We start from the raw sequence: 13,946 nt of genomic DNA on the forward strand, positions 1-13,946 counted from the left end.
AGATAAAAGGAGACTGATGGAAAAGGGTGAGTCAGTCCAAGTCTTGGAGCAGGTGGCAGCTGAGTCCATTCTTAAACCCATTCTTTGAGGGCCGTGGCTTGCAAAATGCCTTCCTTCTCGAGAAATAGTCACCGTCACGGCCACGCTGGTGCTGATCGGGGCTCGGGCCCGACTTGCTGAGTGAGTGATGGTGGGTGAGTCATTCTGTCGCCCAGCCCGAGGCCTGTGTGCACATGTGTGCAGCCTCGGGGCCCGGACCCCCAGGGGCCTATGGCGGGGTAGGGGGCAGCCTGGCCCTGGGACCCGCAGACCAGGGTGTCCGTCACTTGCTGCGTGATGCCCGGTCCGGGGCAGGCCCTTCCCAGAAGGTGTTTATAGAGGATCCCAGGATGTCATCAGAGCATCTCGCCAGGCGAGAGGCAGGCCTGCAAACCCCGGGCCTGTGGGGTTTCTGGTGACGTGAGGCCGGCCAGATGTAGCCTTGGTTCCTGGGAGCCTGTCTCTGACTTGGAGGAAATATTCTGCCTGAGTATTTGTAGTTTAGTTTACCTTCTGACCCAGAGTGCTCCCCGTGGGACTGCGGGGAGCCGCCTTCCTGCATCTGTGGGGAGAGGCTAATTTGTGCTTGGCGTTTGGTCCTGATCGCAAGTCATCACTCCCGTCGCGTGACCGCCGTCCCGCGGGGTGTGGCCAGCACGGGTAGTGCCTGCTGGGCTCAGGGCATGGAGACGGGGCCAGCGGAGGGGCAGGCGGCCTTGTGATGAGCAGGGCGCTGGAAACGGGTGCGATCCCGGCTGGGTGATGCTGCCCTTACGGCATCACCGTGGTCTGCGGTCTCCTCCTCCTCTGACGCGGTAGATGTCGCCCGTGTGTGTCACTCCCCTGTCCGGGAGCCGGGGGCAGAGGTTTGAAGAAGTCGAGCCATCTGCCCGGAGCCTAGGAAGGCGAGAGTCTTTCTATCTGTGAGCCCAGAGCCCACGGATCTGGGGGTCTCCTCGGTGGACGCCTAGGCCTTGGGCCGAGCTCCTCGAGGCTAAGCGTTCCCCACCCGAGCTGCGTCCGTCTCCGGCGGCCGGGCACTCTCCTTCTCTGCCGGAGGAGTGACGGAGGGCCGGCGCCTGTGCATGGTGGTCCGGGGGCTGCAGGTCTCGCCGTGAAGGAGACCCAGAGCCTGTGTTCGCCAGTGGTGGTGGGTGGGCAGAAACAGCCCATCAGCAGGAGAGCTCCCGGGAGCCCTGGTGTTTCAGGGAAACCGTAAACCGGCCAGCGGGACGCGAGGTGGGAGCTGATGCTGGCGGGGGTCAGGGTGACCACTCTCAGCGGAGTCCCCGTGGTGGGCCACCCTGGCCAGGTGGTGTCTGGCGGGTGCCTGGCCTTTGGAGGCCTGTGAGCCTGGCACATCCGCGGGGACCCGAGACAGGCGGGGCAGGCAGGAGCAGGTCACCCGGGGCCTCTGGAGGCCCCAGAGGTTCCCCGCGGGTTTTATTCTGATTGCTTCGGGGCGGAGGGAGCTAACCCACTGCAGGGCTTGGATGGGGCTGGACTGTGGTCTGATGCACACTCGAGGCCCTCGGGCTCCAGTTGAAGCGCATGGACTTGGCCAGCCTGCCTGTCTTTCCCTTGACGGCACCTGCTGAGGGCACCCCCAGGTCTGTTCCCACAAAGGGCTGAATGTCCATATGCTCTTCTGAGACCAGCTTTCCGTGGCCCGCGGGCTCGTTGAGAAGTGTTTGTGTAGCTCACTCCCCACCTACGGGTCACCTTCCTCTGTCCCACTGTCCCCAGGCGAGGGCCATACCTTGCCGGGCTCTGCGTCCACTCAGCGGGCCCTGGCTGGCCACCTCCATAACCCCTCCTGTCTTTCTTCCCCAGCGCTGGCCCTCATTTTTCCTGTTTGGGGCTTTCTCTGAAATTCCAGGGAGACCTCTGCCACACGTTTGAAGTTGGGTGCTGGCATGGCTCTCTGACAGCATTTTTACCCAGGCCTTGTCCTGCCCGCCAGAAAGGACGGGAGCCATCAGCTGCGGGAGAAGCAGTGACCCCACTGGGATGGAGCAGAAGCCATGTCTAAAAAGGGACTCAGTGCAGATTTTCCTAGGCTTTCTTGCCCTGTGAAATCGCTCCAGCTGATACTAATGAAGCTCTTGCTGGGGGCTTATCCTGCAGCAGGCCTTTGTTCTGGAGTCGAGCTGGGAGGACACAGGCTCCCTCCTGGCCCGTCTTCTCCTTGGTCTGGTTCGTGCCCGGCGGAGTGCCGATGACCTCTGTGTGTGTAGACTGCAGTGGAATAAGGTGGTCTCATTGGTTGCAGAGTAAAGGGAAATGTTAGGTCCCTCACTACTTCTGCAGGCCATTTGTTGAGTGTAGTTTTGGCCTGTGGAGTGGATAGAGTGGAGCTTCCCTGGTAGCTCAACAGTACAGAATCCGCCTGCAATGCAGGAGTCCCAGGACATAGGTGTTTGATCCTGGGCTTGGAAGATCCTCTGGAGGAGGGCATCGCAACCCACTCCAGTATTCTGGAGAATCCCATGGACAGAGGAGCCTGGTGGGCCACAGTCCACGGGGTCACAAAGAGTTGGACACGACTTGAAGCAACGATGCACTCACCCACGAATAGAGTGAGCCCTCAGGAAGGTGGGCGTGGTAGGGGGGTGAGAGTTTGGGTGCTGGACTGGACGAGCCGTCAGGGTGACTCAGCCCAACCTCCTCATTAAAGAAGAGGAAGCAGAGGGACTGGGGGGCCTGCCTGAGGCAGACGTGCCAGCCGGCGGGCTTGTGGGTCAGGACTTGGCGTTTCCAGTTAGCGGGGAGCCAGGCCCGGCGTCCCAGGTGGAGACCGCAGGCAGGAGGGGGCCCTGCTGGGGGGCCTCCTTTCCTCCCAGCAGCTACATGAGCTTCCAGAACGAATCCGGAAAAATAACCTACACGGTCACAAATCTGTTTCCAGGTTTACTGCAGCCGTACATATATAAGTAACAAAAAACACCTTTGAAGTCTTGCTGCTCCAGCAAATGTGTTGGAAATGGACTTCTGAAGTGAGACATGCGCAGGGCCAGGCCTGGTTTTTCACAGCTGCCCTCACCCGGAGAGGACCCCCCCGCAACTCCTTAGACTGGGGGAGCAGACGGTGCTAAAGCAGTCCATGGATGAGTGGACAGAGCGTGTCCCCAGGACCTGGCCTCACCGCGTCCTCGTCCTGGGCCAGCACTGCTGCCTCGGGCTTTCTTTTCATCCCCCGAGGGTGTCCTGTTCGCGTCCTGGGCCAGGATGGCTAAGTTCCAGGTCGTTCTCTCTCCTTTCAAACATCCCCAGCCCAGTGCCAGGCTGGACGCGCAGACGGCTTTTCCATGGTGCTGCCCCAAACCGGCCCTCCCCTCTGGTCTCTGAGTGTGTGTGTGTGTGCGCGTGTGTGTGTGTGCGCAAGCCTACACCTAGAAACACCCTAGCCAGAGGTGCCAGACGTCACCGGGCCTGTTGAGGACAGGTGGCGGTTTGCTGTGCCCGGTCATGTCCGCGCCCCCATCAGGGGGTAGCTGTGTCAGCGACACCCCCTCCATGTCCACTCCGTCTCCCTCCGTCCAGTGATGGCACTCTCCCTGCAGGTCATAAAGAAGGAGACTGGATTCTGGAGAGATTTCGGGTTTGGGATGACGTGCCAGTATCGGTCCGACTTCATCAACATAGGTGAGCCCAGAGCCCGTTCCCCAATGGAGACCGTGCGGGTCCCCGGGAGGTTGCTGCATAAACGTGGCTCCAAACCACGTCGCTCAGGGGTCCCTGCAGCCGGGCCTGGCCCTGCGTCCTCCACACGGAGCATCCTCCATGGGGAGGGGATTCCCCTGGGCAGAAGGGCTGGGAGGGTCCCAGTTTCTCTGTGCTGAACCTGTGAAAATCCCAGACATCACTTCAGGTCCCCCGTGTGCAGTCACTGTCAACAGGCACACGTGCACACAGGCACACGTACGTGTGCACAGATGCCTACATGCATGCATGCATGCACACACACACCTAGAACCCAGAGGGGAAAGGCCCCCCGGTTGTAGATTGGAGGCCAAGTCTCAGAGACGCAGAGGGACCTCACAGCTAGAGAGCCCTGGGGGTCTCCTGTCCCCTGGGAGATACCACGTCACTCCCCGGGGCCGCACCCAGTCTTCAGCCTCTAGAGGGAATAGCGGGGATCGTACACGACCAGGGGACAAGTGAATAGGCCAGAGCCGTGATCTAGGGCCCCGGGGCTCGGATGGTCCCCCAGAGGCCTCTCCTTACGTGGAGACCCCCACCTTTGCATCTCCTGGGGGTCCCCAGTCTTGCTCTCTACTCGCCGCCTCCCCTCCCGCCCAAGGCCTTGGGCTTCTCCTTTTAAGGTCAGTGAGTCAATCTAAGGAGTTCCAGTTTCTGTTTTTGGAAGTTTGGTAGACAGCAGGGAATATAGGACCCTCAAAAAGAATCACCAAGTTAGAAAGATTAAATAAAAGCCCAAGGGACTTCCTGGAGGTCCCGTGTTTAAGATGCTGAGCTTCCACTTCAGGGGGCACAGGTTCGATCCCTGGTCAGGGAACTAAGATACTTCATGGCATGTGGCACAGCCAGAAAATAGAAAAAAGAAAAAAAAACAACAACATTGAATGCCTTCTGTAAGAAGCAACAGGACATGCAGGACAAGGGTCTCTGGTGAGTGTGCTCAGATTCCTAGCAGGTCACCATGGGTGTTCTTTGATTTCTCTATAAGTGGCCTAAATTATTATGTGTAAATGTAATTTTCAAAAATAACCCATTTAAAAACTTTCCTGAAGGAAATTTCCATTTTGAGAAACTCTTGTTTCCTTGCTCTATGTGCAAGGAAAAGTGATTCTGCGATGATGTATGTTTATCGAATTTGGATTTAAGAGAGGCACAGTGGCCGCTGGTGTGACAACCAAGACTCAAATTCAGGCCCTGACCCAGAATCTTGGGTGTTTCCTCAACTGCCCAGTGGCCCTGCTCACAGGCAGGGGTGTGTCAAGGGCCCCCGATTCCGGCTCCATCAGAGCAATGGGCCTGGGGGCTGCAGGGAATCCAGCTAAATGACAAAGCTACTACTGAACTTCTTATGAGAGGCTAAGAACTCTCAGGAAGCAAGGGACAGTGACAAGCAAGAGGCCAGAGCTTGCTGGTTTTGCCCGGGATGTGTGGCTTTAAGTTAGACAGGGAGACGTCACCATTCACAAAGGTGGGAAGGAGCCACTGTGATGTGAAGTAAGATGTCTGAAGTAAAACTTCAGGATCGTGAGGCCAGTCCTTTTAAAGTGACTCCTCTCGCTGTCTTGTGGGGGCCACTCACAGCTTTGGGGACTCCCTTCAGTCCGCAGGATCGAGGGTGCTTTTGTGGGACATGACTTTTTCACACTGCCAGGCCCTCCCTGGTCTCTTCTCTGCAGGGTTAGAAGGGGCCCACGTTCGAACAGAGTCCCACGAGTTTCCGTTCAGAGGTTTGGGTTGGGACGTGGGGGGCGCTGCGGGCATCGCTGACCGCCACGTTGCTATGACGACAGCCCAGCTGCGGCTGCCCAGGCTTCCGGGAGCCGGGGAGGCTCCGGTCTTGCCGTCTCCAGGAGCTCGTGCTGGGCCAGGGGTTTCCGGAGTTCTCTGACCCCACAGACGCGCACTACCCGGACTCGGGGGGTCGGAGGTGGGGAGACCTCCCCAAGCTGCTTCTGCTGAGCGCGCTGGTGCTGGGCGGGGCCGGGGCCGAGCCGTGGGGGTGGGGCGGAGGGCGGCGCGCGTTCAGCCGTGTCTTCTGCCCCGCAGGCGGCTTCGACCTGGACATCAGAGGCTGGGGCGGCGAGGACGTGCACCTCTACCGCAAGTATCTGCACAGCAACCTGGTGGTGGTGCGCGCGCCCGCGCGGGGCCTCTTCCACCTGTGGCACGAGAAACGCTGCGAGGACGAGCTGGCGCCCGAGCAGTACCGGATGTGCATGCAGTCCAAGGCCATGAACGAGGCGTCCCACGGGCAGCTGGGCATGCTGGTCTTCAGGCACGAGATCGAGGCCCACCTCCGCAGACAGAGACACAAGACGGGCAGCAAGAAGTCATGAACGCCCCCTGCAGGGAACCGGGGGTGCGCAGACGCTTTGTTTTCTTTTTCCTTTCACAGTTGCCACAAGGAAAAAGATTGCCCTAAAAGGGCAGGGAAAGCATTCGACCGGTTAGTAAAACGGACGAGGGGGGTTTCTCTGTGCCCGTGTAGCTTATGCAACAGGCATCAAACGCCCCCCACTCGGCCTGCAGGAGCAGCCCAAACTCACCAAGCCGCGGCGACCGACAGAGACGGCCTCAGTGTGAGACTGGTGGCGTGGAGGTTGTGATCGTGTCTACTGCAAAGCGAGAGCTGTTGTTCTGTGCTTATTGAAATATTCATGAAGGAGGAGCGGCTTTGTAAAAAGTTCATTAGGATGGAAGGCCAGCACAGGCCTCCCCGTCTGAGGGGTGACCAGCCCGTCTCTGGGGTCTGGGAGCTGAGATACCAGCATGCCGGCAAGGAGACCTGTGTGAAATTCAAAGATACACTCATGATGATCTTTGTGAATATAGTAAGCAAAACCAAATGGACTAAAAATGAGAAAACAAACAAACTCGTAGCTGTTGTATCATCTCCCCCAGGATTAACCAAAAGTAATCTGCTCATCTTTTTGGTTGTAGTTTTAGCCATCTCTGTTAATTTTATTTAAAAATGCACTTTTTTTTTTGGCTTATGAGTTATATTCCGCTTATTTAATTACCCACTTGCAAGCCTTATGAAGAGAGCACAAGTTAGCTACATTTTGATATTTTCTAAGAAGATACTTTTCGCTGCATTGGTGCAGTTCAGAGCATCAGATTGTGACCCTCATCTGTGGACGTGGCAGACGCTGACCCTGTGGGGACTGGCCAATAGACGGTCATCAGGGGGAAGGCGTGGCCTGGGGCTGCTGGCCCAATGGGCACGCGGATACTTATCTGAAGAGTATTTCCAAAGTGGAGCAACTGAACACTGGAGGGAATGGAAAATGTACTTTTTACCTTAACAGAGAAGGAAACTCATTCAGACTGGTGATAAAAGTCAGAAAACACGTTTTCTCCTCAGGGGAACTGGGGACCACTTTCTTACCTGTTGAAATAAACCAAAGCAGACTGTATGAACCAAATGCTCTCTTTTCTAAGCAGGGTGCTCTTCCTGGCTTCTGGCTTCCACGAGAAGAAACACAAGAAAATGTCTTTTGAGAAAGGTCACTCCACCCGACAGCGTCCAGTGGGATGGACAGTTGTGAGGTGGGTTCCTCCAACCCAGCTGAGGGGCGGGGACTTCATTGTTTTTTCAATTACGCTCTTCTACTCAGTCACCAAGATGCTTCTGAAAATCTCATTTTATTACATTTTACAACTATTTAAAAAAAATAAATGCAGTTAACATTGAGTGGTTTCTCTGTTTATGTGAAAATTATTTACTTATTAGCCAGCACCAGATACAGGAGCTAATTATCTCTCAGGTGCCTTGCCTTATGTTTGCCCACAATCAGCTCATTGTTTAAAAGCGCCGAGAGCAGTCAAGCTGTTGGTGGGTAAAAAAGACAAAATGCATTGTACTGACTTGTACTGGTAGTTCATAAAATCCAATTAGAACCCAGGACATGAATGGAAGGCGGCATTGCTGCTGCTAAGTCACTTCAGTCGTGTCCGACTCTGTGCAACCCCATAGACGGCAGCCCACCAGGCTCCCCTGTCCCTGGGATTCTCCAAGCAAGAACACTGGAGTGGGTTGCCATTTCCTTCTCCAGCACATGAAAGTGAAAAGTGAAAGTGAAGTCGCTCAGTCGTGTCCAACTCTTAGCGACCTCATGGACTGTAGCCTACCAGGCTCCTCCATCCATGGGATTTTCCAGGCAAGAGGACTGGAGTGGGGTGCCAGTGCCTTCTCTGGGAAGGCGGCATTGGACAGCTAATAAAATGTGAACTGTGGATACGATTTCTTCTTGAAGTCAGAACAACGGGTCTTTAGTTTCTGGAGAGGGGTTTCCTGAGTGTCAACCAGCTCCCCGTGGCTCTGCGGCATTTCGGGGGAGGTCATTCCCTGACGGGGGATGTCCCGTGTACCCAGCGTCCCTGAGCCCTCCTCCCCCGATGCCTGGAGCACCTCTCACCCGAGGGACACCTAACCGTTCTCCACCTCCAGGGGAGGCGGGCACTGATCTAGCAGAAGGGGCGAACCTCGGTGGGAAACCTGGCAGCTGATACAATCTGCTCGTCCTTTTTAAAATTTTTTCTCTGTTTAGCTTTGGCCGTGTTGGGTCTTGGGTGCTGCCTGGGCTTTTCTCTGGTTGGCCCGAGGGGCTGCTCTCCATGGCGGTGCCAGGAGTCTCGTTGCAGAGCGCGGGCTCTCGGGTGCTTGGGCTTCTGAAGTTGCAGCTCCCGGGCCCTGGAGCGCAGGCTCAGTCATTGTGGCACTTGGGCTTAGTGGCCCCGTGGCACATGGGATCTGCCAGATCAGGAGATGTGTCTCCTGCATTGGCAGGCAGATTCTTTACCGCCGAGCTACCGGGAAGCCCTGCTCGTCCTTTTTGACGAGACGTTGAGGGGTGGTTTCCGAGGGCCCTCTTATTTCCACACACACGGTGCTCCTGGAGGAGACGCAGGCCCGGGTCTGTCTCCCCAGTGGGTCTCGGGCTTGGTGGGGCTGACCCTGCCCCCTCCAGCCTGTCTTCCTTCAGGTCCAGAGGCTGCTGTTCAGGCTGGCAGTGGGAGCGTGTGTATCTATGAGGTCTGAGTATCCCCCGGCGGGGCCTCCAGGCCGAACTCCATGGGTGACCAGCCATTTGTGCGGGTTTAAATGGCACAACACAGAGGGATGGGATGGGGAGGGAGGTGGCGGGGGGGGGGGGGGTCAGGATGGGCAGCACGCATATACCCGTGGCGGGTTCATGTCGGTGTATGACAAAACCACTACAATATTGTAAAGTAATTAACCTCCAGTTAAATAAATTTATATTTTAAAAAATGGCACAACACAGGTGCCTGAGGCAGAGGTGGAGAATTGGATTTTGGAAGACGCTGAGGGTGGATGGAGCGTGTTAGTCGCTCAGTTGTGTCCAACTCTTTGCAATCCCATGGACTGCAGCCCGCCAGGCTCCTCTGTCCACGGGATTCTCCAGGGATCTCCCACATTGCTGGCAGAGTCTTTGCCGTCTGAGCCACCAGGCAAGCCCTGAGAGAAGAGACAGCAAAGTCAAACTATATGTATAAGTATATATATGTATGTCCCTCTTTTTAAAACTTCCCTGTGGCTCAGCTGGTAAAGAATCCGCCTGCAATGTGGGAGACCTGGGTTCGATCCCTGGGTTGGGGAGATTCCCCTGGAGAAGGGAAAGGCTACGCACGCCAGTATTCTGGCCTGGAGAATTCCATGGACTCTATAGTCCATGGGGTTGCAAAGAGTCAGACATGACTGAGCAATTTCCACTTTCTTTTTAAAGCTTAGTTAGGTAGAGGGTTTTATCAAGAGGCAGGAAGCCTCGTTAAGCACATGCAGGAGGGGTCTGTCTTAGCTGGGGCTGTCACACACACCACAGACGGGGTGGCTTCGTCACCCAACATTGATGTCCCAAGGTTCTGGAGGCTGAAAAGTCCACATTCAAAGCACTGGCACATCAGGTGTCTGGGGAGGACTTCTCATGTGTCGTCATGTGTCTGAGGGCAGACAGAGGGCTGGCTGGCTTCCCTTCCTGTTCTTAAAAGGACACTAATCCCGTTAGGAGGCTCCACCCTCAGGGCCTAGCACCTCCCAAAGGCCCCACCTCCAAACGCCATCTCATGGGGGCTTCAACCTGGGAATCTTGTGGGCACATTCAGCCCGTAGCAGGACCTTCCCCAGCTCCCTGCCCAAGACACTTATTTATAAAAGCAGGGTTGCTGATGCCCCCACTGGAGCACGATGGTCAGGGACTCAGCACTCAGCCTTAGACAGCAAAGGCTGGCAGTGATGACCAGTGTCTTCTAAGGAGGAAGAATGCTGCTAGGGAAGCGCTGAGGCTTGGGCTCGTCTGGGGTCCCTCCCAACGCTGCCTCCTTCTCCCACCCCGTCCTGACTCTATGTAAATTGCTCAGGAACTGGTCTCAGTCCCCGTGCTGGAGCAGGGCCCTTGGTAGAACCTGGGGTCCCGTGCATCAGCCATGTGTGGACCATCCTCGTGAGAACCATGACCAGCACCCCCTCCCTCTTCTCATAAGCTAACGTTGGCAGTCAAGGACGGTGCTCTGCTGGTCTCCACGGGAGCTGCTTTTGTGCAAGCTGCTTAGGTAGGATGCGTCATACTTGCTGTTTCAGGTCAGCATGGAAATTAGTCTCAGGGCTTTCCCAGCCACGCACCTGGATTCAAATTCAGACCTTTCACTTCCAGCCCATATGATTTTAAAGCTGACAGTCTCCAACCCAGTTTCCTCACTCAGGATCATGGATGAAATCACATTTGTATCATAGGACTGCCTGGGGAATTAGGACACGTCATGAAATGGCCCTCCACTCCAGTATTCTTGCTTGGAGAATCCCATGGAGGAGCCAGATGGGCTACAGTCCTTGAGGTTGAAAAAGAGTCGGACACGACTGAGCAACTTTCACACACACGCATGTGGCAGGCATTCGTGTCTGATACCAGCTCCACATTCACAACTGTGTCTACTGTTCTTCCTAGCGCACCCCGCCCTCTTGGGTATAAGCAGACCGGGGGTCTTGCAGGAGACGTCATGAAACCATCACGTGTGCAGTGTTGTCCTTTATTTCTGTCATTCTGGAAACCATTTCAGTCTATCCAAAGATGGGTTACTAGGAGTGTGAAATATAATGAATAGTTTCTTCCTAAAATTCTGTGCTCAGTAATTTGGAGTTGGTGACCTCCTTGGCAGCTCAAAGGCATAGAGGTTTTTGAAGTAAAAAGCATAGCTGGGCACCTGTCGAAATGACAACTGTCTAAAGCAGCTCGTTTCATAACTTCCGTTTTCCAGGAACAGAAAACAGGCTCAGAATTGGCCAGGAGCTGACCTGGAGGCCCTGCCAGAGAGTGGCCTCGTGTTTCCTCCCGGGACCAGCTCCAGAGGGTCTTGGTGGTCCCGGGACGGGGGCAGGAGCTTTGGCTTCTTGTGCCTCAGGTTCCTGCTGTTTCTCTGGGCTCCAGCCCCACTGGAGGATTCCCCTGGCAGTGGATGAAAACTGGTCACTGGTGGCCCAGGGACATTGAGCAGGTGGCCACTGCCCCCTCCAGCTCTGGGCCATCACTGGATGTGTTGGAGGCCTTGGAAGCTGGTCGTCCAGTAGGCCCCCAAGGTGTTAAAGCTGGCCTTGAGTTGGAGGGGAGGGGAGGTGGGAATTCTCGCTTTTTGGAAAAGATTTGACATTGTTTCCGAGGATAACGGATCAGAAAGAGTGCCCTTGTATGCTAAGCCGCTTCAGTCGTGTCTGACTCTCTGTAACCCCGTGGACTGTAGCCCACTAGGCTCCTCTGTCCCTGGGATTCTCCAGGCAAGAATACCAGGGTGGGTTGCCATCTCCTCCTCCAGGGGATCTTTCTGATGCAGGGATCAAACCCAGGTCTGTCTGCTGCATTGGCAGGCGGGTTCCTTACCACTAGCGCCACCTGGGAAGCCCTTGAACAGTTCTTAAAAGAGTGCATGTGTTTTACTCCCAACACTCATCAAATAGTTGGCAGGATGCGTCATATGTGTGGTCCATATTCTGATTAGCTTTATACTTGAATTCAAAGCTGTTTCTCCTGGCAGGACTTAGTGCTTTGCTGTTGCTGCCAAAAGCTCAGGCCTGTGCCAGTTGGCTGGGGGGGTTGGGTGGTGGTTTTTCCAACACATAAAATGTTCTTTCAGCTGAGGTGCCTTCAAACATCTCCGCATTACTGATCCTCTGAACACGCCCTCTGGAGTAGCCAGCCCCGTGCCCCTGGCTGTGTCTGCCTTGCTGCTCTTCCAAGGGGAGGGGCTGCGGAGACGAGTGATGCTGTGATGCCTCGGGCTGTCTCAGCCTCTGTCGTCACCCAGAGGTTCAGAGAGGGCCGGGCCACCTTCATGACCTCTGCCCAAGACTCACCGGGTGCCTTTTTAGCCTGGATGCTGGCTGTGCGGATGGCCTGCTGGTGCTGCACCCAGGCAGTAGGGGCGGGGATGCTGGGTGAGCTGGGCTTCACCTACCTGAGGGTCAGACACGTTGGCTTGAAACCAGCTGAGTACAGCGCTGCCAGCGACTCCCTGCCTCCGTCATGAATCCCAAAGCCTCTAACCTCATGACTGACCCTCTGCCTAAACCACCTCCAGCTCCAGGGTTTACAGATCTGCAACAGCTGACATCGCCTTTCCGGCTGGGATGGCTAACCTCATTTGAAAAGAATGAGAAAAATAAATGGAAATTAAAAACAAACCCCACTAAACCTGTTTCTTGATAAACCTGTTTCCTCATAAATTTTTATGAGGGTTGGAATCGTATCAAGGATCTTTTCCGATGACAAAAGTATGAAACTAGAAATCAGTTATGTGAAGAGAACTGGAAAATCACAAATATGTGGAGATTAGGCAGCATATTACTGAATAACCACTGGGCCAAAGAAGAAATCAAAAGATTTAAAAAATACTTTGAGACAAAAGCAGAAGTGTAATATACTAAAATTTATGGGGTGCAGTAAAGGTGGTTCAAAGAAAGAAATTCATAGCAATAAATGCCCACCTCAAGAAACAAGAAAAGTCTCAAAATAGCAACCACACTTTACACCTCAAGGAACTAGAAAAAGAAGGATGAAGTTTAAGGTTAGTAGAAGGAAGGAAATAACAAAGATCAGAATGGAAATAAATAGAGACCAAAAGAAAAAAGACAATGGAAAAGGTCAATCATATTAAGAGCTGGTTTATGGAAAAATCAACAAAATAGACAAACCAGTAACTAGCCTCTCCAGGAAGAAGAGAGGACTCAGATAAAATCAGAAATGAAAGAGGAGAAATTACAACTGATAGGTTAAAAATACAGAGGATCACAAGAGACTACTGTGGATAATTATGTGCCAACAAACTGTGCAATCTAGAAGAAATGAATAAATTCCTAGAAACATATAGCCTACTAAAACTGATTCATGATGAAACAGAACATTTGAACAGGATGATTAACAAAGAGATTGAGTTAGGAATCAAAAACGTCCCAACAAAAATCCAGGACCAAATGGATTCACTGGTAAATGCTACCGAATATCCCAAGAAGAATTAATACCAATCCTTTTTAAACAGAAGGGGGAGTTCTTCCAAACACATTTTACAAGGTCAGCATTACCCTGATACCAATATGAGACAAAAGTGCCATAAAAAAATAAAAATTACAGGTCAATATGGTTTCCCTGATGATAAAAAAATCTGCCTGCAAAGCAGGAGACGTGTTCAATCCCTGGGTTGGGAAGACCCCCTGGAGGAGGGCATAGCAACCCACTCCAGTGTTCTTGCCTGGAGAATCCCAAGGACAGAGGAGTCTAGTGGGCTATAATCCATAGGGTCACAAAGAGGTGGTCATGACTGAAGCAACTGAACACACACACACACAGGCCAATATGCCTGATGAACATTAGATGCAAAAATCCTCAACAAAATATTAGGTAAATCAAATGCTACAATACATTAAAAAGATCATACACTGTGACCAAATGGAACTTATTCCAGGGATGCAAGGATGCTTCAATATCTGCAAATTCAAAGTGATACACCATATTAACAAAAAGGATAAAAATCATATAGTCAACTCAATAGCTGTAAAAAAAAGCATCTGACAAAATTCAACATCCCATTTATGATAAAAACTATTGGCAAGTGGATATAGAGGGACTATACCTCAATATAATAAAGGCCATATATGATAAGCCCACAGCTAATATCGTACTCAATGATGAAAAGCTGAAAGC

At 53.5% G+C, this 13,946-nt stretch overlaps 1 protein-coding gene across 9 annotated transcripts in view; it reads left to right on the plus strand.

Annotated features, from left to right (window-relative positions):
- CSGALNACT1 (chondroitin sulfate N-acetylgalactosaminyltransferase 1) overlaps positions 1-7,435 on the plus strand; it is a 321,684-nt gene extending 314,249 nt beyond the window's left edge. For all 9 annotated transcript variants that reach the window (XM_070459782.1, XM_070459781.1, XM_070459783.1 and 6 more), the window contains 2 exons: positions 3,603-3,684; positions 5,788-7,435. In XM_070459782.1, coding sequence (XP_070315883.1) covers positions 3,603-3,684; positions 5,788-6,077 — 372 coding nt within the window. In that variant the 3' untranslated portion in view covers positions 6,078-7,435. The remainder of the gene's footprint in view (positions 1-3,602; positions 3,685-5,787) is intronic.
- Positions 7,436-13,946: the final 6,511 nt, after the last annotated feature.

Source organism: Odocoileus virginianus, chromosome 32, assembly GCF_023699985.2.
Source record: "Odocoileus virginianus isolate 20LAN1187 ecotype Illinois chromosome 32, Ovbor_1.2, whole genome shotgun sequence".
Lineage (NCBI taxonomy): Eukaryota > Metazoa > Chordata > Mammalia > Artiodactyla > Cervidae > Odocoileus > Odocoileus virginianus.